The sequence below is a fragment of the Nilaparvata lugens genome, unplaced genomic scaffold (genome assembly GCF_014356525.2).
Source record: "Nilaparvata lugens isolate BPH unplaced genomic scaffold, ASM1435652v1 scaffold3976, whole genome shotgun sequence".
Lineage (NCBI taxonomy): Eukaryota > Metazoa > Arthropoda > Insecta > Hemiptera > Delphacidae > Nilaparvata > Nilaparvata lugens.
Genome location: NW_024090505.1, coordinates 1 through 26,597, shown reverse-complemented (window position 1 = coordinate 26,597; position 26,597 = coordinate 1). Strand labels below are relative to the sequence as shown.

Below are 26,597 nucleotides of genomic sequence, written 5' to 3'. Positions count from 1 at the left end.
GCTCTTAAGGTGAAGTATAACTTCTTTAGGAATATTTTTGTTACTGATTATAATGTTAGTTGTTGTAGTCCAGCTACTGATAGATGTTCACGCTGCATTGAGTTAGGAGAAATGATAAAAGTGGCTAAAAAAATGATCACATGATTGCTCTAAGATTGCACAAGTTGAGAGCAAAAGCTTTTTTCACAGCTCTAAAATCGCCAAATGACTCTCAGGTCACTTATTCTTTTGATTGCCAAAAGAACATGGTCCTACCAAAAGTTCCTGATCAACAGTGTTACTTTAGTAGGCAGTTCTATGTTTACAATTTCACCATGTGTGAAGGCTCATCAAAATCAAAACAAAACACAGAAAACACATTTACATTTACATGGAATGAGCTTCAAAGTGGTAAGGGCTCAAATGAGATTGTTTCTTGTGTTCATGATCGTCTTATAAACACAAACTTTAATCCAGAGCACTCAGGAGTCAGGTTGTTTGCCGATGGCTGTGGCGGCCAAAATAAAAATTCTATATTGATAGGCATGCTGAACAAATGGCTCCTTGTAGAAGCACCAAAACAGATTAAAACTGTGACTGTCTACTTCCCTACTCCTGGTCACTCCTACATGCCACCAGACAGGGTGTTTGGTAGAATAGAAAAAGTTGTGAGGAAAAAGGAAGTCATAATACAGCCTGATGAGTATCATGACATATTTTCTGAATTTGCCACTATAAAAAAACCAGAAGATGGCTTGCAGTTTTTTGATTGGAAAAATTCAGTTTCAGAAGTTTTGAAGAAGACAGGTAAATGGCATTTTCAATTTGTGCCATCAAAAAAATTTATTTTAAGTAAAAGTAAAAAAGGAAACATTTTAGTGAGAGGGGAAACATCATACAACTGTGACACAGGAATATCACGATCTGTAACTCAGCTGAACAAATCACCTCGTCAAATAAATCCACAACTAATTCAAATAGGCCTTCCACCTAAGCCTGCAAAAGCTGCAGATGTTGAGAAGCTCTTAAAAAAAACATTTTGGGCCGAATTGGGTGGATAAAGAGGATTTGGACTTCTATAAAGAAGCCTTGACACAGAATAATAATGGTAGGGTTGAAGATGTAGAAGTAGATGAACCCATGGATGACAAAGAAATATTTGAGTAGTTCACTATCAAAGACGGACAACTCAATTTTTTTCGAATTTCCAATATTAACTGAATCTATGAGTATTTTTGACGCTCTTTCCGATGGTGGCATCAGTTTCTTTCAAAAACGGACATAAACACACGTATTACAGTGTTTTAAGTAGGAGTTAGTATCAAAACCGGACAACTTATCAATCAGTTGGCTGCAAAAACGGACTATTACACAGTAGACGAGTAGACCAATGAGTGGCCTTGCTATACATCAAGTGACTGAAATTTAGTAATGGCGTCCACTGCGTTTGCATCAAGATTGTTCCCAAGTGTATAATCCCTTGAATTATTATTATTTTATCAAATAATTGATTGTTGTCTAAAGTGTTTTCTCTTGAAATGGAGAGCGGAATTATTGTTCAGCCCCCTGGACAAACAAGAAAACGAATTCCTCAACCAGAAAAATGGAAACGTAACATTGAAAAGAAGCAAAGGTAGGCATAACCTTACATTTACAATGCTTTTATTTTTATCTAGTTGTAAAACCTATTATGATGGTGGATTTTTGTTTTATAGCATAGAAATACCATCAAAATATGCTCTTTCTATTAAATTTTATTCAAATACATGTTAATTTGGCAAATTTTTTTATAAATGAACATCAAAAGTGACCACATGGCTTTGGTCAAAGTACCCTAACCTCTGAATTGTCAATGTCTGTAGATTCTCAATAGTTTTATCAAATAGCTGTTTTATTGATATTATTGATCGATTTTGTGTAACCTATGGCTATAAAGTCCAATGAAAAGCAATTGTTTTGATTCATTATCTATTTTAATTTTTATGAATCCAGTAGACAGATTGATTGTTTGATTGAGACAAATCTACTTAGCAATAACATGAATCACTAAAATACTAACTCCCATGTAATGTACTCAGTATTAAAATTATTAATAGAAGATGATAAGTTCTATTTCTGTAAAAAATGAAGATTTTCATGGAATTTATTTCCATAAACTAATGAATCCTCATTATTTTCAGATATTCAGCCAAACGGTTACCTGAATATCCAAACTGAAACCACAGAACAACTATGCAGTGCCAGTTGCTGACTATGCGAGATATAAAAGACTTCCATGAATCATTCTACAGTATTCCAGATAAGGGTAAGCAGGACGCATTCATCCTCAAATACTGCAGGACCAATATTCCCAAAACGAGGAAGATGAATCCCCTCAAAAATAGAAGTATGCAGTTCACATATAATGAATCAAGCTGGTGTCAACTTGACTGTTTGCATAGAGACATTTTTAAAAGTTCTCAATATAACAAAACATAGAGTAATTGGTGTGTTCCAGAGGTTCAAAAATGGTAAAAATCAAGTTCAAGTTGAGACTAGAGGAGGAGATTGGAAGACTGCCTTATACAATGACAGAAAAGAATCAGTGATGAATTTCATTACCAATTTGAAAGCATGTGAATCCCACTATGCCAGGGGTAACAGTAGAAGGGTGTATCTTCCTTCAGATCTCAATGTTAATAAATTGTACAAAATGTATTCTGAAAATGTGAATGCTGAGTTTCAGGTGAAAAAAGTTTTTTTACAAAAATATTCAACTGTAATTACAATGTTGGTTTTGCTGCTCCATCAGTTGATGAATGCAGTACATGCTTAGAATTGAAGAATAGGATTGAATTAGAAAAGAATGATGAGGATAGGGCGGAGCTTATCTTGAAACTAAAATTGCATAAGAAAAAGTTTGATTGTTTTTTTTTTAATATTTGAAGAGTAAACCAGAAGATTGGTTCCTTATGTCCTTTGACTGCCAGAAAAATCTTGTCCTCCCCAAGGTCAGTGATCAGATGGCTTATTACTCACGGCAGCTTAATTGTTATAATTTATCTGTTACAAAAGGATTATCTACAGACTCTCTGTCTCCAAATAATGTTTCTGTCTACTCATGGATGGAACATGAGGGCAAAACATCCTCAAATGAAGTTGCAAGTATAGTCTTTAATGAGCTTAAATCTGTTGATCTGACTAACTTCAATACTATAAGACTTGTGGCTGATGGATGCGCTGGCCAAAACAAAAATGTGAATGTATTATGCATGGTTGGGAAGTGGCTAGCATCCTACGCTCCTGAAAATGTAAAAAAGGTAGAATTAATATATCCAATTACAGGTCATTCATTCTTACCTGCTGACAGGGTATTTGGGCTTATTGAGAGAAATCTGAAAAGTAAAAATACCATAATTTGTAAAGAGCAGTATCATGAGGTGTTTCGTCTACATGGTACTTTGAAATTAATTTCTGAAGACTGGTTTCCTTACGATTGGAAAAATGAGGCGAAATCATGTTTGAAAAGTGCTGCCCAGCTTCATTTTAAAATTTCTCAATGCAGGAGGATTTCTGTTAGAAAAACTAGGACTGGACAAATAATTGTAAAAGGTGAGATTGGATACAACCTTGATACAGGTAGGGAAAGGTCCATTTGCAAGGTGGGGAAAACTTTCGATGATGTTAATCCATTGCAAATACCAATTGGAGTCCAGCTAAAGGCTGAGAAAGTTAAAGATGTCAAAAAGCTGCTTAGCAAACATTTTGGAGAAGACTGGGAAACAAATGAGTCCCTTTCCTGGTATGTACCAATCATTAATGGTACATACCATGAATGTGAACTTGAGAACAATAATGAAGAAGACTGTGAGTGTTTGCAGTCCAATGAAATTTTTGATGAATCAGAATGATGTTACAATGCAAATTTAATTAGAAGACTAACTTCTCCCATTAGCCTAGTATTATACTAGGACGCTAGCCACCGGGACATTAGCATCTGGGTGGCTACCCAAGCATTACATCAGATGGGAGATATTAGCATCCCTAGTCTAATCGCTCTCATCTGATTTAATGCCCCGTTAGCCTCTCATATGCTAGCGTCCCGGTGGCTAGCGTCCTAGTTTGACACTCGTTAATTTGAATATCTTGATAATTTGAATTTTTTGTCTGGTCCCTTGAAAAACTGTCTATAATTTGAAAAAATCAATGTATTTAGGTCCCTTTGATAATAATTTGAAGATTTAGGATACCATCTTGACTATCAACATTCTATAATTTGAATTTCTGTTCCTCTACTCTCTATAATTTGAAGTTCACCAACAATCTATAAGTTGAATTGAATTTTTCCCTAACCTTTCTTGTTTATTTGAACTCTTTCTATTTTGAACTCTCGTTAAATTGAACTTTTATTGAGGTCCCTTGAGTTTCAAAATATCAAGGCTTATAAATTTTAGTTTCAACTTTGTGAATTTCTCCTGTTTTTATGTTATTTTCAGTATTTCAATCTGTTATTCAAACAACTTTTTATATAGGCTTAAGAAAGTTTTTAGTTTGTAGTTGTAATGTATAAGGAACAGAGTTTTTGTAATAGATTCCTGTTCAAGCCTGTGAATTTTTTGTACCTCTGCCAAATGTTATAGGCTACTATTGTTTTTGAAAAATATTAATTTGTATTCAATTGATAGTATTTGTAATTGACACCATAAATAATAGTCATTACGTTGTGTATAATTCATAAAAAAGCAATTTTATAGATCAATAAAAAATGTTATTCATATTATTCTTTGTGTCTATCTTCTCCATTTAATCAAAAAATGTTTTAAAAAATTTAAGTAGAGGTAAATCAGTAACCCTTCTATAATATTCATGATATCTTATTGAATCTTACACTGAAAAAACTTAGATGAGTAATATCAGAATTGTTCACTTTTGAAACTGAAATCTGGAATGTTCACTTTCAAAAGCGGATAAATAGCATGATGTTGGTTGCAAAGTCGGACAAATGGAGTTTTGGTTTCAAAAAACAGACAACTCTAAATTTGAAGCTAATGTTCCACTATTTCCAAATCATTTTGGATATTATTATTGATTTATCTCAATATGTTAGTTGTAAAGTATAATATAAAAAAAATTCTGGTCTGAAAAGTTATTAGAAGTATTGTAAACACAAAACCGATGTTTCAGTGAAATTTGGTTCACAGTAGTTGTCCGTCTTTGATACTGAACTACTCATTTGTATAATAGGCTAGTAAAGAAAAAAAATACTTGAGCTTTTGTAAGCTTGCTCTTTTCATCTTATTACTATAATATACAGTAGCCTATAATTTTGTTATAATTATTATACTCAGTTATTGATTTCTATTTTCAGGTCTCTTCCAGACCTCTTCTTTTCCTTATGACTGTTTTATATATTCCAAGAACGCTTTTTTAATTTTTTCCAATAAATTAGATGATTTAATATTTTTTTTTCATTTTTCATTCAGTCAGCAATAAAAGGTGTATTATTAGTCAATAATTTTAATAAACATTTTTGAGCCTTTTCAATTTTTGTTTCAAATTGGGTCTTGTCCCTCTCTTTTCGCAGCAAACCGAACCTTGTACAAGGTTTAGAATCAAAATGGGTCTTGTCCACTTTTATTCTTCAAATATTTCGTGAATTAGTGCATTTTGAATGGATTTAATTAATGAAAATCATTTTATGCACTTCAAACTAAATTCTAAAATTATAAGTCATCCAATAATTAGTCCATTCATTCATGTCACAATAGTTTTTGCTCAATATCTCAGAATCGATTGGAGTGGACAAGACTCACTTTGAAACTGCACTCCTCATTATTATTCATTTATTTATTATTAAAAACTGTTCTTATTCTTGTAAATCAAGGATTATGATTCAAAAGGCATTGGGACAAGACATAAATATGCGAGGCCAATTTCAAAAAGAGTTTTAAGTTCCCGATCAATTGAATCTAAAAATCAACAATTGAGGGCCTTGCAACAAAAAGGATCCAGCTCCACTTTTTGACCAATTTCAGGTTAAGACATTTTCTGATTCCAAAAAAATAGCTGCATCGATTGGTGCAATCAGGATTCAAATCCATTCAAAAACAACAGAGATAGCATGGGTGTCTTCTTTGGGTTGGCGGAAAAAAGATCCAGCTCCTGGAGCTGAATCGTTTTTGGCCCAACCGAATATTCATATTCAAGAGGCAGTGCTGAAAATACTAGCGGCTGTGAACAGCTGGTTGAATCAGTTTGGCGCGTTTCTAACCTCAATTTTCTGTGTTTTGTACAGCAATCTTGTTGACTCTTTAATGCTTACTATTTCTTACGTTTGTTTCAAGAACAAATACAATAATTATTAACTTTCTGTTATAATAAACTACAAACTAAAATGGGTTCTGAAAGTGATTATACGGACAGTGAAAGTATAAGCTCTAGTGAAGAACAATCTATAGAAAGTAATTCTACAGATTCTAGTGAAGATCAGCCTGGACCAACTAAGAAAAACGACGTTCTGTTGATGTGAAAAAGTGGAAAAGAAATAAAAGACAAAGAAAACTGGCCAAAGGTAAACGTCATATGAACAGTGTTGGTAAGATTGTTGGACCGCGAGTCATTGGATCAAATTGTGAATGTAAGTATCAATGCTTTCATTATGTTGATCAGAAAATTCGTGAAAAAGTGTTGAAACAATTCAACAGACTTGGTGAAAAACATAAACAATACATTTATTTAGCTGGGTTGATAACTAAAAAAGCTATTCGACGTCGTAGGCCAAAGTCAGGAGATGGAAATCCTTGTAACTGTTCAAATGAGTATAGGGGAGACCGGGGCTAGTTTGGACACGGGGCAGCATTGGACATGCTGATAATTTCTGCTATAGTGATTAAGTTGGTAAACCTGTCAGCTCAGTCTGTAGTCCTTCACATCATTGTCAGCTGGCAACTTGGCAGTAGTTGAATGGCGATAATACTTAACAGGATTCATGGTAAGTGACTTTTTAAAATTTCATACCTTCTCTTATAATATTTTGAGATGTTTCATCTTCATGATTAAGGAAGTTTTTACAATAGAATTCTCATGAAAAACATTCTATACATTGAACAATATATTGAGAAAGATATGAGCATTAACTTGGACAGATACAACTACTTTGAGGTTAGGTGTGGATGATTTTATATTTTTGGAGCACTAGGGGCTACATTGGACAGGCCTGTCCAATGTAGCCCCACTCTATAGATAAATGTTAAGCTTTCATTTTCAAATTATTCCTAATTGTGAATCATTATTGTTATTCAACATTATAATTCAATGAGTGGTATTTCTATAATTTCCAACCATCATCCTTCAATTAAGTCTATCAATCACTTCTTCAATGAAATAAGTCACTGATAAAAGGTACTATTTTTGTTCAGTTTTTGTGCTTAATAGAATATTCTGGGAGTATTATTATTATATTTCAGGGAATATGTTAATATTATTTCAAACTTGATAAGTTACTTGATCAAACTCTCCCAACATAATATATGTCTAACATTTGAAAAATGTACTTGCTCTCTTATTCCACTGATAGGCTTTTGATTGTTTCTGTCTTTACAGATGGTTCGAGTTTATAAAAGAAGAACAGAGCGGCACTTAGAAGAAGGGGACACCAAGTCTGCTGTTGAGGATGTAATCAAGAAAGGGATATCATTGCGTTCTGCAGCAGCTCAATGTGGAGTGAAGAAGTCTAGATTGGGATACCTAGTGAAACAAGCAAAAGAGATTGGATTTGAAAATATGGACTTCTCATCTCACTTCAACACCAGACAAGAGTATTCACAGATGCATCAGAGAAATTACTTGGTGAGTACTTATTGCAATGTTCCAGTATGTTCTATGGCCTGACACCCAAGAGTACAAGGAAACTGGCATATGAGTATGCAAAAATCAATAATCTACAGTATCCAAAAACCTGGGATGAACGTAAAGAAGCAGGTCAAGACTGGTTTTCTGGTTTTCTTAGAAGAAATCCAAATCTCTCTTTGCGGACACCAGAACCAACAAGTCTAGCAAGAATGACTGCATTCAATAAGCATACAGTAGGAGTCTTCTTCAACAAACTTGAGGAAGTTATAAAGAGATACAACTTTCGCCCAAATGAAATTTTTAATCTTGATGAGACAGGAGTGACTACAGTTCCTCGAAGTGAAAAGATCATTGGCAAAAAAGGATGCAAGCAGGTGGGGCAAGTCACATCACGTGAAAGGGGAGAGCTTGTTACACAAGTGGCCATAATCTGTTCCAATGGAAATGCATTACCACCAATATGGATTTTCCCTCGAGTGCGCCTTGATGAGAATCGTATGATGTCTGGTGCCCCCCCAGGTGCACTTGGATTAACACACCCATCAGGTTGGATGACATCAGGAAACTTCATTAAAGTACTGGAATTTTTCAAAGAAAATGTTAGATGTTCCAAAGAAAAACCTGTGTTATTGATCATGGACAATCATGAATCCCATTTGAGTGTTGAAGGTTTGAGCTTTTGTAAAGATAATGGAATTGTCATTTTGACACTTCCTCCTCACACATCAAACAAGCTGCAGCCATTGGACCGTTCTGTGTTTGGGCCATTCAAAAAGTTTTTCAGTTCAGCTGTTCAATCATTGATGAATAGTAATCCCAATGCACTTCTCAATATTTATTCACTGCCAGCATTGTGTGCTTCAGCCTGGGATCGCGCAGCAACTCCAGAAAATATAAAATCAGGCTTCAGAGCTGCAGGAATTTCACCATTCGACAAAGACATTTATTCTGAATTAGATTTCTTGCCATCTGCAGTCTCAGATCGACCCATGCCAGAGCCCCAAGAGCCCCAGTCTCTCCCAATTGAAGAATCAAGTTCACCTCTTCCTCAAACTCCAATTGGTGGTGGAAGTTCCAAGTCAACTGATCTACAACCTCTTCCTCAAACTCCACTTGCTGATGTAATCGCCAAGTCAACTGATCTGCAAGTGATTACTCCAGAAGATATAAGGCCACTTCCTAAAGGGAAAATAAGGGTTGAATCAAATCGTGGTCGTAAGAATGGTCGTTGCATGATTGCTACGGACACACCTGAAAACTTGAGCTGGAGAAGAGAAAGTCGCATGCAACTCCCAAGAGAAGAATTTTGACACCATTAACTTCATTGTCTTCTTCTTTAAATGATGATTTGTGTGAAGAACCAGGAGATTCTCCTTTCTTATCTGATACTTCATCTGATCAAGATACCTCTGACATTGAACATAGAATTAAGGAGGGAGATTTTGTCATCATCAAGTTCCCCCCCCCCCAAAAAAAACTGTGAAGTATTTTATTGGAAAAATCTCAGAACTTATTGAACCAACATCCGATTACAGAGTTAGTTTTTTGTGCCGTAAAGGTAAAAGCAATAGTTTTGTTTTTCCAACAATGGAAGATAATTCTATTATCAATTTGCAAGATGTGTGTAGAAAACTGTATCCAATTTCAGTAAGGAGAGGACACCACCGTTTCAATGAAAGAAAACTGAGAAAATTTGGAAATTTATTGAATTGAAAATATTGTCTTATTGAAACATTCCCAATGACCAAAGTGTTGATAAAGATTGAAAATTTTGTTTAGAATGTAATTGCATTTAATATTCATAATAAAAGTTCCATGCATCAATAATTTCAATATATTTTCCTGCCTGTCCAAAGTATCCCCTCCCTGTTCAAAGTATCCCCACCCTCTGTCCAATGTAGCCCCGGGTATGGGGATAGATTGGACAATTGTCACCGAGATGTTTTTTCAACTCAAATTTTTTATAGGATAAATGAAAACAATTTTTTGCTGATTCAATAGCAAGCTGAGATTCTAAGCTTTCAATTGGTATAGGTTTGAGATCGATTACCTTCTAAATAAATTTTCTGTGAGTGTTTATAGAAAAATTGTCCAACCTATCCCCGGTCTCCCCTAGTATAAAATTTGGGACTTTTCATCGGAAGGTTTGCAAGAGAGCTTTTGCTTATGTGCATGGAATTTCTACAAAGAGGGTACAAAATATTGCAAAAAAACAAACATTACTGCTAGAAGTGAAACAAGAGGAAAGCATCTCAATCGACCAAATCACATTCCAGAAGATTTTGTTCAACAGGTTCACGACCATATAAGAAGCTTCCCACGCCGAGTGTCACATTACAGTAGGCGAGATAGCCAACGTTTCTATCTGTCACCAGATCTTAATTCTAAATTGATGCATGGACTCTACCTTCAGAAGTATGAGACTGATATGTATAATAAATTGATATCTAATGAGAAAGATGGCTATCATTTCAATAGACTTTCATTTCCGTTACTTAAAATCCAATTTCAATTATACGTTTGGTTCCCCTAGGAGTGACACATGTGTTAAATGTTATATTTTTGAAAACCAACTTAAAGATCCTAGTAAATTACCTCATGATATTCAAACTCTAAAAAATGAGAAAGCATTACACCTTTCAAAAGCTCAAAAGTTTTATGATACTCTAAAAAAAAATCTGACCTTGCAGAAACATATGATCATGTAGGAGTACTAGCATTTTTGATTACCAAAAAATCTACCTCTGCCCAAAGTACCATCTGGTGATGCTTTCTACTGTAGACAGCTTTGGCTGTACAACTTTTGTATCCATTCAGCAAAATCTAAAGAAGCCCATTTCTATTTATTTGATGAGAGTACAGGTAGTAAAAAACCAAATGAAACAATTAGCTGCTTGCAGCATTATTTCGATAACATCATTGATAAAAATGTCACAGACCTTTATGTTTTTTCTGACAACTGCGCTGCACAAAATAAGAATGCAACAGTTGCTCAGTTTTTCTTTTCCTTAGTAAAATCTGGTCGTTTCAAAAAAATCTTTCACTTCTTTCCTGTTCCAGGACATTCATTTATGCACTGTGACAGGTTTTTTGGTATTATTAAAAAATCTTTAAAAAAAGTTGAAAGAGTATTTCACCCAGTTGAATATGAGAATATTATTAAGCGAGCTTCAAAAAAATTTAAGGTTGTAACATTAAAACAAAACATGATTTTTGATTATGTAGGTAATTTCAAAAATCATTTCAAGAAATCTACATCTGTATATAGCAAGGAAAAAAATCGATTTCTTGTCACAAAATATAAAATATTTAACTATGATTTGACACATATTAATGAAATTTGGGTGTCCCAAACAATGGACCCGGAAACCAGTACTTACTTAAAATTTGATCTTAGAGAACAAACCAATATTGTAGAACTGCCTCCACCAAATTTCGCTTATACGAGTAAATTAAAAAATAAAGCAGCTAAACTGAAAGATGTCATGGGCTTAGCCGAGAAATATGTTCCCCAAAATGAGATTTGGTTTTACAAAGAACTTTTGCAAGTTGAGGAAGAAAATAATCATTTGGACAATGAAGTCACTGATGACTTCGAGGAAGTTGATGATTAGTTCAAACTTTTTTCTCAGTTTACTTTAACAATACTTTGTAATTAAATAAATTTTATCTTCCCAGAATAATTAATTAGATTATCAATATATTTAAAATAGGCTATATTATTGAAATATTATCTTTTTTGTGTCATATTATTATGCTACTTTTATATGTAACTAAAGTGCAATATGCAACTTTTACAAGTTGTTGAAGAAAATAATCATTTGGACAATGAAGTCACTGATTACTTTGAGGAAGTTGATGATTAGTTCAAAATTTTCTTCTCAGTCTACTATAACAATACTTTTTAATTAAATAAATTTCATCTTCCGAGAATAATTAATTCGATTATCAATATATTTAAAATAGGCTATATTATTGAAATATATTTTTTGTGTCATATTATTATGCTGCTTTCATATGCAACTAAAGTGCAATATGCAATTTTCACAAGTTCTGAAGAAAATAATCATTTGGACAATGAAGTTACTGTTGACTTTGAGAAAGTTGACGATTGGTTCGAAATTTATTATTTTTCCTCAGTTTACTATAACAATACTTTATAATTAAATAAATTGTATCTTCCCAGAACAATAAATTCATTAGATTATGAATATATTTAAAATGGGCTATATTATTGAAATATCTTTTTTGTGCTATAGTATATGCAAATAAAAAACTTTTCTCAATGAAAACCATCTATTATTGCAAAGATACCCTTGATATACCTGAAATTGGGGCAAAAAAGATTCAGCTCCAAATTTTTCATTAGTTTTTTTCATAAGGTTTTTATTGATTATCTCAAAAACTAGAAATTTGGAGCTGAATCCTTCTTGCTGCAATGCCCTCAATTCAGTTCCTAGTTGGAATCTAAAACTCTTTTTGAAGTTGGCCTCGCATATTTCTGTCTTGTCCCAATGCCTTTTGAATCATAATCCTTGAATTACAAGAAAAAGAACAGTTTTTAATAATGAATTATAAATTATAGCATTTATTATTGAAATTTCATTATTAAAAAATTGAAAACCTGAATTTACATATTATCTGAACTAGAATATTGTTTTTAAAATGATAGAGATGCTTCAAGAGAATCCAGCTGTAGAGGTCCTTCAAGAGAATCCAGCTGGGCAGTTGCTTCAAGAGAATTCAGCAGCAGAGGTGCTTCAAGAGAATCCAGCTGTAGAGATGCTTCAAGAGAATCAAGCTGTAGAGGTGCTTCAAGAGAATCCAGAACTTGAAGATTCTGAAGTACTTCAAAGAAAATCGAGGAAGAGAGTCAGAAGACCAGAAACATGGAAGAAAAATATGATGAAAATAAAGAAAAGATCAGGAAAAGACTATGAAAACTCAAGGGGTAATTTTGTGGAGAAAAAATCTTTGAAAAATGGATGTAGTGATAAATGTAGGATTGGATGCACAAATAAGATAAATAATGATGAAAGGCAGATGATTTTGGACAGGTTTTGGGACATAGGTGACCAGACACAACAAAGAAACTTTGTCATCAATCACTTAGAAGTCATTGAACCCAAGTATAGGTATCAAAGAGAAGGTAGTAATAGAGGTAAAAATTATGCTTATTATTTTGATTTGAATTCTTCAAGAACACGTGTTTGTAAAACATTCTTCTTGAATACCTTGAGCATCAGCATCAGTATTTGTGAATACAGCACTGAGTAAAAAGGATGAGATGGGTATAGTTCAAGGGGATTTGAGAGGGAAACATGTCAACCATAAAAAAGTGGATGATAGTATAAAAAAAGGAATCCGAGAGCATATAGACTCTTTTTGTCGAATAGAGTCTCATTATTGCAGGGCTGATTCCAAAAGAGAATACATTGATGGAGGCCTTACAATAGCATCGATGTACAGAATGTAAAAAGAGAAAAAAATGAGTGAGGGTGAGTTGTATGGTAAACCTTACCTTTATGAAACAATATTTAACACAGAGTTTAATATCTCCTTTCATAAACCAAAAAAATACCTTTGTGTATTATGTGAGAAAATAAAAGATTTGAATGAGGAGGAAAAACAGAAAATTAAAGTTCAATATGAACAACACCTAAAGGAAAAAGAGTTGTCCAGGAGTGAAAAAAAGAGATATAGAGGAGAAAAACATTCAGTCTGTTCTAACATTTGATTTACAAGCTGTGCTACCTGTTCCATGTGGAGAGAACTCTATGCTGTATTACAGAAGAAAATTGTCTTGCTACAACTTTACTATTTACAATATTATTCATAAGAAGGGCTACTCGTACTTCTGGAATGAAGAATTGGGAAGACGAGGAGCAAATGAAATTGGAAGTTGTGTCTACAACTTTCTGAAGGAAGAAAGTGGCAGTCTTCAACAAGATATTGTGTTTTACTCTGATAATTGTGTAGGGCAAAACAAGAATAAATTTCTGTTTTCTTTGTACACACATTGTGTAAGGAAATTGAAATATAATTCAATCACACACAAATACTTGGTTGCTGGTCATACCCAGAATGAGGGAGATCATATGCACTCATTGATTGAAAGAGAGAGAAAGCTGATGCTGACTAGAGGACCGATTGTCCATCCATCACAATGGACTACAATTATTCAGTTGTCTAAGAAGACAGGGAATCCTTTCAAAGTGAAAGAAATTGACACGTCAGAATTTTTTGATTTAAAATTGCTGACTAAGCAGATGGGGAAAAATTTCTGAATAAATGAAGAGAAGGAAAAAATACTTTGGCATGACGTATGTTGTGTAAGGGTGGAGAAAAAATGTCCAAACACAATCCTGTACAAAACCTCGTATGAGCAAAAGGACTGGATGAAATTACACATCATGGGGAGAGCCAGAGGGTTGAAGCTGAAAACTTCTTGTGAACTGGCTCCTGCAACCGAAATTTAGAAGAGCGCGCAGGTAAAAAAAGTCTTAATATGGTTCATTATGATTTAATTGTATCTCTGTAAATGAGAATGGAATATAGCTTACCAAGCAATAGTCAAGTGAATGCTATCTAAATTCGGAGTTGCGTTCTGTAATGACTCATGGATGTTTTACATCCATTAATTACAAATACCATTATGTAATTTATCACATTACATATAGTCTATAGCCTACATAATATGCCCTGTAATATATTATATTACCGATACTCAATATATTTTTCAACGAATAAACTAATACTTGTCGTGTTAATCAAGAGAAACAAATAAATAGATAGAGTCAATAATAGTTAATATCAGGTCGAATTCACCGAGATAACTTTTATTCAAGCTTTAAAGCCTCTACTATATTATAATTATACTATATACCTCGGGAGTTGCCTACCTTATTTGCAAAATATACTTGTTTTGTTGTGTAAAATAATTATTCAAGTATTCGTATTTTACTATTTTGGATACGGTATATTTTTCCTTTTTCTATTTGTTTATTCAAATTTATATTGCTTCTTTGTATCTTGTGAAGCAATAAAAATGTATTATTATTATTAAAGAGGGCAATGAAGAACAATTTTGTGTAATAAATAAAATGAAAGTTCATATCTTGAATAGGTAGTTATTGATATACTTCAATCGACACATAAGGCTATAACAATTAACAGTAGGCTATACTAAAATCATAATTTCTCAAGATTCGACTTAGTCAACGAAATATTATTTGGTCATAATTTTATAGAACAAATGCCAATTTTTACATGAAAAATGCCCATTCAAATTGACGAATCGGATATTTCTAATGATTTGATATTGTATTCTTTTGTTCTATTGATTTGAAATACAGAGTCGTCATTAAAATATTCTAGTGGTATTTATCTAGAGGTGAAAAATTACATTTTTAGGAGAGCAACTGAAATAATTCAATACGACGAACTCTTATGACAATAACTTTGTATTTCTAACAGATAAGTAAAGTAAACATATTATTTCCAAATTTAGATGACATTCTTCATAATAATTATTATTGATTGATTGATAATGCACATAACTAAGTTTCTCAAGCTTCCAATTTTGTTATCTGTTGAACTTGATCTGCTGTAGGCCTACATGCAAATGCTTCCGTTTTTTACTAATTTTTGTACCTGAAGTTATACAGTAAAGATGAAATTAAAATTAAGTTGATTTAATTTTTGTTCACAGACATGGAGAAAAGAAGAAACATCTCGCTGTATGCTGAAGTCGATGAAGACGAGACAGTAGAGGATTTTGGAGCTTCAGCCATGAAGTGCAAGCACAGTGTCTAAACACTTTTTGAGCCTGATCATAATATTATATTAAGAAAATTTAATTCCAATCCAGTAATATACTGTATAAGATGTGAATGCGTTCAAGTAAAGGATTTATTAATTAATTTTGAAGTCATGTAATTTTTCACATCCAGCTGAATCCATTTATTCTAGAAAGTAGATTATAATTTTTGTCACATAAAATTGAAGATATATTTTCCATCACATAATATTTAAAGTGGATTATCATAGCTTTTGGATGACTTGGGTGATCATGAAATTGGTTTATCCTGCAGTTATGCAGATTGATCTTAATCAGACTGATATGGTAGTTATTTTATAATGCTTGGAAACGACTTTCAAATAATATGGTACCGGTACTGATATATGGAATGAACAATACGGTACTGACTCTAAAGGACTTATTCCATCAATTGACAGTGCTTTTCAAATGGTTTTCAACTGGTTTACACATGAAATTTTGCCCACTTAAAGCATTGTAATTCATTAGAAATGAATTCGAATGTGATTTTATTATACCATGAAATGTTATTTAGAGTGTTTTTAGAGTATCCTACATTTTGAAAGATTCTTGAGAACGTTTTCAATAATATGAGTGATACAAAATTATTTTCAAGTAGTTGAAAAATCCAAATTTTGCCCATTCACAGAACTTTTGATCATTGTAAAGTAATTCAAACATGATTTGGAAGTATGTGTATTCTACTTTGAAATGCTTTGAAGAGATTTGAAAAGTACATAAGTCAATGATTTTGAATGATTCTTAAGAACTTATTCAATCATTTCTAAAGTAATTTAAGTAGTTAAGAAATCACAATTTTGCCCACTTGAAGCATTGTAAATCATTTTAGAGTGATTTAAGAGTAATTGAAAAGTGATTTTAATCTACTTTGAAATGCTTTAGAGTGATTTAAAAAGTACATAATTCAATAAATTCCAATGATTCTAAAGAACTTTTTTCAATCATTTGAAGTGATTTCAAATGATTTTCAAGTAATTTATAAATCACAATTTTGCCCACTTAAAGCATTGTAAATCATTTTAGAGTGATTTAAGAGTAATTGAAAAGTGATTTTAATCTACTTTGAAATGCTTTGAAGTGATTTGAAAAGTACATAAATCGATGATTCTAAATGATTCTGAAGAACTTATTCAATCATTTGAAAGTGATTTCAAATGATTTTCAAGTAGTTTATAAATCACAATTTTGCCCACTTAAAGCATTGTAAATCATTGTACAATCATTTAAAAGTGCTTGAAAGTGATTTAAAATTACATTTAAACTGATTATTTTGCTGCTTGGGATGGTTTCACCATAAATGTACTACTGTGACAAAAGAGTTGGGAACATAAAAACGTGTTATCGCAGGGAGTTGAAAAAAGTTTAAGGTCTGGTCGTGGGGCTGAAGACGAGTATGTACCGATGTTATGGTATTTTGACTTTGAAATTTTTACGTGACCAGGAGGTTCAGATTTCTGGAGTCTCGACAGTTGATGTCCACGAAGAAGAAACACAAGTAGAGGAAGCATGTATTGAACAGGGACCTGCTGTTTCTCCTACTATTCCACATAAAATGAACAAAAAACAGTGAGAGATGATTTATCAGAGAGGAATGATCTACTGAAAGACCGAAACAATCTGTGGGGCAAATAACAAAGAGAGATGAGACTGTTTTTGCTGATAGCTGGGCTTGAATTGTATGATACTCGGAAAATATTTTTGCCAAAAAGGCTATTGAAGATATCTTAGTCTTGGGACAACTAAATGCACTGACAATTAATTCAGTTAATGTTCATTCTTTCACAAATTCAAATGCCTTTCAAGTTTCAACAAATCCTGGTTCTTCACAAAACACTGGTCGAGAAATTCATGATGAATCCAATGTCACCAACACAAAAGATTATTAACTTGTCTAGAGACCCAACCAATCTCTCACACTGGTCGAGATATTCATGATGAATCCAATGTCACCAACTCAAGTGATTATTCACTTGTCTAGAGACACAACCAATCCCTCACACTGGTTGAGATATTCATGATGAATCCAATGTCACCAACTCAAGTGATTATTCACTTGTCTAGAGACACAACCAATCCCTCACACTGGTCGAGATATTCATGATGAATTCAATATGGAATCCAATGAATTTTGATTATTCCAATGTTTTCACTGAAAGCAACAGGATTGAGTTCATGTGGATTAGATGCCGGTGAAACATGGTATACCTCAGGGCTCCATTCTTGGACCTCCGCTGTATCTGATTTCAGTGGCGTATCCAGGGGGGTTATCTATCCCCCCCCCCTAAATGTCAGACCAAATGTTTTGGTCAGCCATCAAGAATAAGTCACAAAAATTGACATCAAATGTCTTATTTCATCATATTGTATAAACCAATAAATATTTACCCTTCAACTGCTATTCACGTAGATCTACGATCGGAGAAAAATTCACACTGTGTGCTGCGCACGTAGATTTACGTTTTTCACTTTACCAGTCCATTGCTGTTCTCGTACATTTACTGTCACATCCGTTTTGATTTGTACTAGTCATGTCATCTATTGACAAAGATTAGGAACTAATTAGAACTTTCCACATTATATCTTCGTTCTTCTATTGACAACGATTAGGAACTAATTAGAACTTTCCACATTATTTCTTCGTTCTTCTATGCAGTCAGTTGTCAAGCTCTGCGTAGTAGAGCATTTTGGTTATTTATTACTTCCTACAAGCTCGGTTTGTTGAAGTGAGACAGCTTCAAGAACTAATCACAACTTTGGAATCGGGCTCAGAGATTGATGATAATGAATTGCATTTAGATGATGATGATGATGATGATTTCAGTGATGAAGATTCAAATTTCACAGCTACTTCCTCAACACAGACCAGGGAGACTAGGAATAACACACAGACCATGAGACAAGGAACAAAACCACAAAATTTCCATTGGACTTCGGATACGTCATTTATTCCCAGGGTGCACGAGTTCAGTGATGTTCAGTCCGGCTTCAATCGTAATGTTACTTAGAATCCCCAATAATTGATTATTTTAAGCTTTTCTTCTCAGAAGATTTGATGAGAGAAAAAAGTAATAGAGACAAAAGTCTAGATTATGATTATATTTGTGGAAATACTGAAATCTCTTCTCAATCACGTCTCACTAAGTGGGTGGAGAGACCAATGTCAACGAGCTCTACCTATTCATTGGAGGGTCACTACTTATTTCACGGAATGGCAAACAGAAGCTGAATGACTGTTGGTCAAATTATCCACTGCTACATACTCGTACAAAGATTTTCGGAAAAACTATGTCCAGAGGTCGGTATCTCATATTGTTACGTCTCCTTAATTTTTGAAACAATGAAGAAAAAGTGTGAGGTGAAAGATTATATAAAATTGATATGGACCTTGTGCATCTCAAGACAAGATTTTCAACTCTTTTCAATCCATTCAAAAACTTGTGCATTGATAAGTCTCTCATGTTATTCAAAGGACGTTTGTCTTTCAAACAGTACATCAGGTCCAAGAGGCACAGATTCGGTGTGAAAAATATTGAATGAACATTGAAATTTTAGAGCCATTATGATGGTGCATCGGCAATGAGTGGACAATACAAAGGTCGTGCTGCAATAATAAAGGAATCTCATCCTGAAGCATTGTATGTGCATTGCTCTAGTTATGCTTTGAACCTTGTTCTGTCACATTCATGCACTGTAATAGCTATAAGAAACGCGCTAGCAACTATAAAATATGTGATAAATTTCTTCAGGTCATCACCGAAAAGGAGTGAATTGTTGAAAGAAATCCTCATTGCAGAAAATCCTAGTGCAAGAAGAAACAGACTACTCAAATTCGGCTAAACACGATGGGTGGAACATTTGAGTGCTTTAGTTAGTTTTAAAGAACTTTTCATTCCCATTCTAAGAGCGCTATCAGATATTCAGAACTCCCACGATGCTTATGGGAGGCGTTCATATTGTATAATGCTCTCAACAACAGCCAATTTTTGATTGCAGTTGTAACAGCGAGCAAAGTTTTTATCTTGCATTTGGACTCTGCAATTGCGGCAAGCACCAACATTGGATTTGGCTGATGCAATAAAGTATGTTGAAGCTTTCACAACAGAGATTCAACATTTTAGGGATGAATCTGACATCGCAAAAGAAATTGTGATGGAAATATCAATGCCTAGAGTAGCTGGGAGGCAAACAAAGCGTCACAACATTGAAACAACTGACCCAAAACAATATTATAGACTGACATTGTTTATTCCTTTTCTGGATTTTATTCTCCAGGAGATGAAGGATAGGTTCTTGTAGCATGAAAAAGTGTTGGAAACGCAAAACGCACTTTGAAGTACCGTAAGTCAATCATGCTGCTTTCTACTATTTATTATACTAGCATTCTCACAGGGCTACTACTGTATCATTATTCTTTGAAACTATTAAATTTAATTACTAATAAATGTCATCTAAATCACCGTAGGCCTATATGCTATTTTCATTATTTCAAATAATAACTAGGCTACTGAAAACTTAATTAGAATGCTAATTTTTCAAGTAGAAATTGCGTGAAATCGCACCAAATTGGAGGTTTTTTCCAACATTTTCCGGGGGAGACCCCCGGTAATTCTCAAAGTTTGTCGATTCCATGATCCCCCCCCCCGATTTTTTTTCAAAATTTGTGAACTATGATCTCACTTTCTTTGCTGACGGTACAACTGCACTCATGAAAAGTGAGAGAACATATTCTTTTGTAAGGGAAGCTGAAAACTGTTTGACGGAACTAAATAAGTGGTTCAGCTATAATGGTCTGAATTTGAAATCCAGCAAAACCAGGTTAGTTCCTTTTCATTCATGTTAAAGCTGCTCAATAAAACTTCAATGTGCGGCTGGACTCGGATACCTCTCTTGAACAGGTAGATGCTGCAACTGTTTTGGGCTTATGCTTGGATAGTGATATGAAGTGGAAAACACACTCTTCTGAACTTTTAAAGAAACTGATTAGAGCTACATTTGCTATCGGTATGATTTCCAGGGTGGTTGACACCAGGACAGCTTTAATTGTTTACCATTCCTATTTTGTATCCCGCCTCCGATTTGGTATCATTTTTTGGGGCAAGACAACGGAGTTTGAGACAGTTTTCAGATCTCAAAAGAAAGCTTTGAAAAGAGTTTTTGGTCTTTCTAAAGGTGCGTACAGATAGACGCGCCGCGGACATGAGCAATTCACTTTTAAGCAGCTGATTATATCTGTATTTTTACAGAAACGGTAAGATACAGATATAAAAAGCTTGGCATCAGCTGATTAAAAGTGAATTGCTCATGTTCGCGGCGCGTATATTTTTGTACACACCTTAATAGATGTTCCTGTAGACCCTAATTTAAGAAACACAACCTTCTTAATGCACCGACTATTTATATATTAGAACTGGCTTTTTTTGTTTTCAGGAATAGAAATCTTTTTGGTCAGGGACGGGTGACGCATGTATTAGTACACGTTTTAGAGACCTTATCTACCCAAATCATAGAATCACATTACTTGAGAAAGGCCCATATTACATGGGGATAAAAATTGTCAATGCTTTGCCACTTAGAATTCAAGACAGTGCTACCCATGATCGTTTTAAAGTAAGCCTCAAATATAGTCTTTTGAATATTTGCCCATATAAAATTGAGGAATTTTTTGAAAAAATCTCCACTGAAGCTTAATGCTATACGTATCCTAATATGTATCATGTAATATGTATTATCATCCATTCATTCTCTATTGTTTCCATTTATATTAAGTTGACGTTTCATACATCACTAGAGCATAATTATATCAAGTGATTTCATGTGAAAATTGTGTAGTAAATAAAATAAAGCACCAACATGATCTTAGAATTTGAAACAAAAAATGCTATTATCCAGAACATAAAATCATTCAAAGCTATTGCCAGACCAAATCACTATAATAAAACTAAATCACTTTCAGAAAAATGTGAATGTTTCAAAAATTGTTTATATATTCAAATCCCACGATGAATATAAAGAAATGAAAGTGTCTCATGATTTATATAGAAGTAATTTCAACTCGAACTTCAATATTTCTATTAATTATCCTTGAGTGGACTCATGCTCTGCTTGTGATGCATTCAAAGCTTCTGTTTCTGTATTAAAAACTGAAATGAAAGTGGATTGAATCAAGAAGATTGAAACTGGAAATGAATTTACACATCAATAAAGGCATTTTATGATCGTAAACGTGAATTAAGAAGGCTTGCTCAGAAGAACCAATCAGTTTTGTCAATTACTATGGACTTCCAAAAGAATATTAGCTTGCAATCTTTGCTTGATAGGGATAATGGGCGACCTTTCAATTAAAAAAAATTGAAAAAATCCTTCAACTCAATGGTGTGAAACAAATCTGCATCTTTGGTGACCGATTTGTTATTGTCGCTCATTGTAAATGCTGTCATGAATCAAGGTGTTTAGTAGCAAAGTGAAGCACTCTTATCAGCATTCCATAACTACAAGACTAACTATTTCTCGAATTCAAAATAAAACAGTCGCATCTGTTTAACTGACACCTTTCTATTTTATTTCCAACTTTGTGCAAGAAGTCGATCTTGACAATTGTTTATTATGACTTTTTCTTTAAAAATGACAAATTTTCTTTTTTTCCTATAAAATTGATCATAAATCTTTCTGTTGCAATCCACTGATGACTTAATCCACTTTTCGGACATATTCAGTATCTCCTCTCATTTTCAGATCCTCTCCTATCAGTAATAGTAAAGAACTTTGAATCTTTGAGACATTTTTTAGTTGCAGTTGCTGTTCTATTCGTTGTTTGGTTTGTTTTGAATAAATACACATATTTTGAACTATTATATTGTAGTTTTGGATGTTTTTGTTATGTCTGTGTGTAGATGTAGTAGTTTAACTACGGCGCTATGCCGAACCATGTACTGTAGATTAGCAGTTTATTGAATAAAGTGGTCTCTTATCATGCACAATCAAATGGCCAAGCAAAAAATTCTCAAAGTACATGAAACCAAAAATAACTGGATGTTTCAAGAGATTCTGATAATGTATCTGGGGCTTTGAATCGGATATTATTTTATTCTTCAATGTTTCTTTCCATTATGTTTTCAATTTTTCTCGGTTTTAAATTAAGATTTTGAAACCTCTTTTACAGTGTTACTCTGATATAGCGTCATAAAATGTGTGGTCCCTTAAATGACCTTTATAACCAAGATCCACAGTAATTATTTTCCTTCTCTGATATGTTGGCTACTCATTTTCCTTTGAAATGTGCATCTCGATACCACCGTTGATCATGTACGACTACGAAATAGCAATGAAGTTGAAAAAATCGTTAGTCTGCGACAAGTGCAATGCAGGCAACATGACAGATTGAAAATGGTTCAACAACAGAAACTAGTTCCTCATTATTCTACTTCTCTGATATTTTGGCTACATATGTTGCAACTCGATGCCAGCGTTGATGATGTAGGACTGAGAGATGGCGAGACAGTCGTTGGCCTGCAGCACAGGGTGGTGCATCATGTCGGTGTTGTCGGTGCAGAGGGCCGCCTCACTTGTGATGGAGTCGAGCAGCGACTGCATGGTGATCTCGTTGGTGTGCACCCGCCTCAGGTGCACCTTCCAGTGCTTCTTCTCCTTGAAGCCGCGGCCGCACGTCGAACACTTGTAGGGTCGGCTCTCCGAGTGCGAGCGCATGTGCGACTCAAAGTGACACTTGCGCACGAAACATTTGTTGCAGTTCTCGCACTGGAACCTGCAACATCAATTACTTTCTGTATAGTTGTGAAGGTGATATTGTCGTTGATTTTCACATTCGATATTGGATACAAACAGATATTATAATAACCAATTATTCATTTAAATAAGATAAATAATAAACCGGAACTAGTCTTACGTTATTTCAATAAATAAGTGGTTGTGAAAATATCTTTAGCACCTTATTCAACTCTTTTAATTTATGATACATTAACAGATATAATAGCAAAACTAACTTCACGGAGAGAAATAAAATGAAATGATTATAAATATTATTTTTATTACTAGCCTATATGATTGTATTATATTAATATGATATAATAATGTTTTCATTGTAATGCATAGTAGCTTTATTCATTGTAATTTTACTTATTATTGAAAGTTTTGTTTTATTATTTTAGGATAGTTAACAAACGTGCTATGAAGTAACTATATTTTTTGTGATTTACTTTTTATAAAGACATTCATTAAAGTATTGCTAAAACAAAAATATTATAATTTTGTACGCTACTTTCTATTATCATTTAATTGGTTAAAGTGTGACTATAGTTTTTTAAAAGAATCTTTATGAAATAAACACGTATCCTATTATTTTATATTCTATAAAAATAGAATTAAAAAAAGGGTACGATTGAAAAAAAATTTCATGAAATATATGAGGAAAAATAGTATATATTAATGGCAGTAGAATAGAATAATCGTTGAACCTTTTGATAGTTCAACTTGAAACAACAAGAAAAAATAGTTTATTCAATTACTTGAAATCTCCATTGTGAGTCTGCAGATGAAAGACTAAAGCTGATTGACTTTTGAAATTCTTTCCGCATTGAGAGCACGAGAATTGAGCCTGGCTGGGTTCTGAAGATGTGGTAGCTGTAGAATGTCTTTCTTTGAAGTGCTTTTTCAGCGAGTCTTTCCGGTAGAACGATTTAGTACATAGTTCACATCTGAACTGAGGATTCTGTGGAACAAAAACGTTTGAAATAAGCTCAAAAGAGATTAAAAAATGAAATAAAATAATTAGATTTTATCAATCTATGAAAACCTAGGCTCCAAATCATGATGAGATCCTTTATTTTAAAAGCATGAAGGTTAAATTATTTTGACATATATATAGAACACATTGAAAATAGTAACAAGCTGATTACTATTTTGTGAAAATTACTTTCAAAAGTACTGATTAGAAAAGAGCAATTTAATATGAGTAGTACAACGTGTTTAATTTCATTTATATGAATAATTCATAATATTCTACAGTACTTTGACAATAAATTTCGTTTATTTCAAATTCAAATTTATTTTGTCAATCAAAACAATTACAATTTCAAAGAAAATAGTATACATCACAGAAAATAAAATATAATCAGTAAAATCCTTAATAAACAAAAAATGAGATAGAATTAATCATATAACATGAGCTTAGTTTATCAAGAATGTATAAATAAGAAAATATATATAAATGTATACAATAATACTTATAATTTAAAAAATGATTTGACAAATTTTACTGAGCGCAAAAAATATAAAATGTTCGTCCGCGCTCAGGAGTTAAGATAAGTCTTTATGCAGTGTTATAAAGAGTGCCCATGCAGTGTTAAAATCCCAATAACAAAAAAAAAGGAAATGAAATTATTATCAAGAAGAAGAATAAAGAATAATAAAAACTGAGAATTTCTGTTTGTCAAGGAAAAGAAAAAAACAGCAATGAATGATACATTAAAGTAGTTACTCATCATTATCCAGACAACAATCAATCAACCACCCGATACCAACCCTCAATCTCATCAATACAATGAGTAAGCAAAAACCTCCTAAGATTGATTTTGAAGCGATGCCTCAGGAATGCTGAATCAATGATGTCTCGAGGCAACCTGCTGTAAAATCTGCCTTGCAAAAATAGGAAAGATTTTTGGAAAAATGTCAAAAAAGGCCTTGGAGTGCATAGCCTCTCCATTACTCTTGTACTGTAATGTCTTTCAGCTTGGATGAACGCGCCATCATCAAAATTATACTGAACCACTCAAGAACTGAGTGATTACTTTGACATGACATCCAATTATTGACAAGCATTGAAGAAGGCCCCACGTTTACATCCCCCATCAATGAGGCAGATCATAGACTTCTGAAGGGTGATGAGTGATTTCAGGTGAGTCATATGTGTGCCGCCCCAGCACACCCAGTCCATAAGAGAGACGAGATTGAGACAATGCAAAATAGATATTCCTTAAAACGAACCTTGGACACAATCTTTTCAAATAATGCAATCTGTGTAGTAGGCATCGAGAATATTTCTTCATAGAATCAATATGACTCTTCCACATCATATTATCATCATCCGATAGGCCAAGATATTTGACTACCTGAGATTGCTTTATTACCCCACATCCACAATAATCATCAGCACATCCAACACTGTGGAATTTCAGGGGGCTGAGAAGTCTGTAAGAACAAGATATTCCAAAGTTCAGATATTAAGTCTTCTCGATATTGAGGCTTAATTTGTTGAAACTGAACCATAGAGACAATAGTTTTAAATCATGGGACATGTCTCCATATAGCTCAACATCTGATCCAGCTCCATAGGATAGGGCTGTGTCATCTGCAAATACTGTGAATTTCCCCTTGAAGGGGCCTGAGTAGAGGTCATTGATGTGAATCAAGAACAAAATCGGCCCCAAAACTGATCCCTGGGGAACTCCACAGGTTATTTTCGGAAAGGAGCTCATTTTGGAGTCCACCTTCACAGCTTGAGAACGTCCATGTAGATACGAATGGAACCACGCCAAGGGCAAGCCACGCACGCCAGCCAGCTTCAGTTTTCGCAGCAGAATCTCATAATTCACAGTATCGAATGCCTTCCGGATGTCCAAGAACATTCCAGCAACTCTTTTCATATCCTTTCTGTTGATGTTGTTTGAAATCTCTGAAATGGATTTTCTCAGAGCCAGCTCAGTGCACAAGCCCTCTCTGAAACCAAACTGGCTCTTTGAGAAAAAATTAAATGAATTCAAAAAGCACATCATTCGAACCTTTATTAACTTTTCGAACAGAATTGCAACAATGGATAACTGTGATATGGATCTATAATTCTGAACATCCTTAGAGTTTCCCTTCTTTGGAATTTGTATAACCTTAGCCATCTTTAGTGTACTTGGAAAAGTGCCCTCAGAGAGACTCAAGTTGA

The 26,597-nt window shown here is 33.7% G+C and overlaps 2 protein-coding genes and 1 long non-coding RNA gene across 3 annotated transcripts; 2 read left to right on the top strand and 1 right to left on the bottom strand.

Moving 5' to 3' along the window:
• Window positions 1–5,424: 5,424 nt before the first annotated feature.
• LOC120355656 lies at window positions 5,425–10,333 on the top strand. Its single transcript, XM_039444266.1, has one exon. It carries the CDS (start codon window positions 7,833–7,835, stop codon window positions 9,117–9,119), a length of 1,287 nt encoding a protein of 428 aa, XP_039300200.1. The 5' UTR covers window positions 5,425–7,832; the 3' UTR covers window positions 9,120–10,333.
• Window positions 10,334–14,265: 3,932 nt separating this feature from the next.
• LOC120355655 lies at window positions 14,266–15,731 on the top strand. Its single transcript, XR_005573702.1, has 2 exons — window positions 14,266–14,300; window positions 15,521–15,731. It is a non-coding gene; the product is annotated as an uncharacterized LOC120355655 (long non-coding RNA).
• Window positions 15,732–21,495: 5,764 nt separating this feature from the next.
• On the bottom strand, window positions 21,496–26,397 carry LOC120355657 (zinc finger protein 813-like; the record flags this gene model as incomplete). The annotated part of the gene is made up of 3 exons (XM_039444267.1): window positions 21,496–23,411; window positions 24,172–24,374; window positions 26,152–26,397. Coding segments are annotated over 3 exons (774 nt in total), but the record flags the coding sequence as incomplete, so codon positions are not given.
• Window positions 26,398–26,597: the final 200 nt, after the last annotated feature.

What these genes read in the sequence shown, in the direction of transcription:
- LOC120355656 (XM_039444266.1), top strand. Translation starts at nt 7,833, where the DNA reads ATGTTCTATGGCCTGACACCCAAGAGTACAAGGAAACTGGCATATGAG.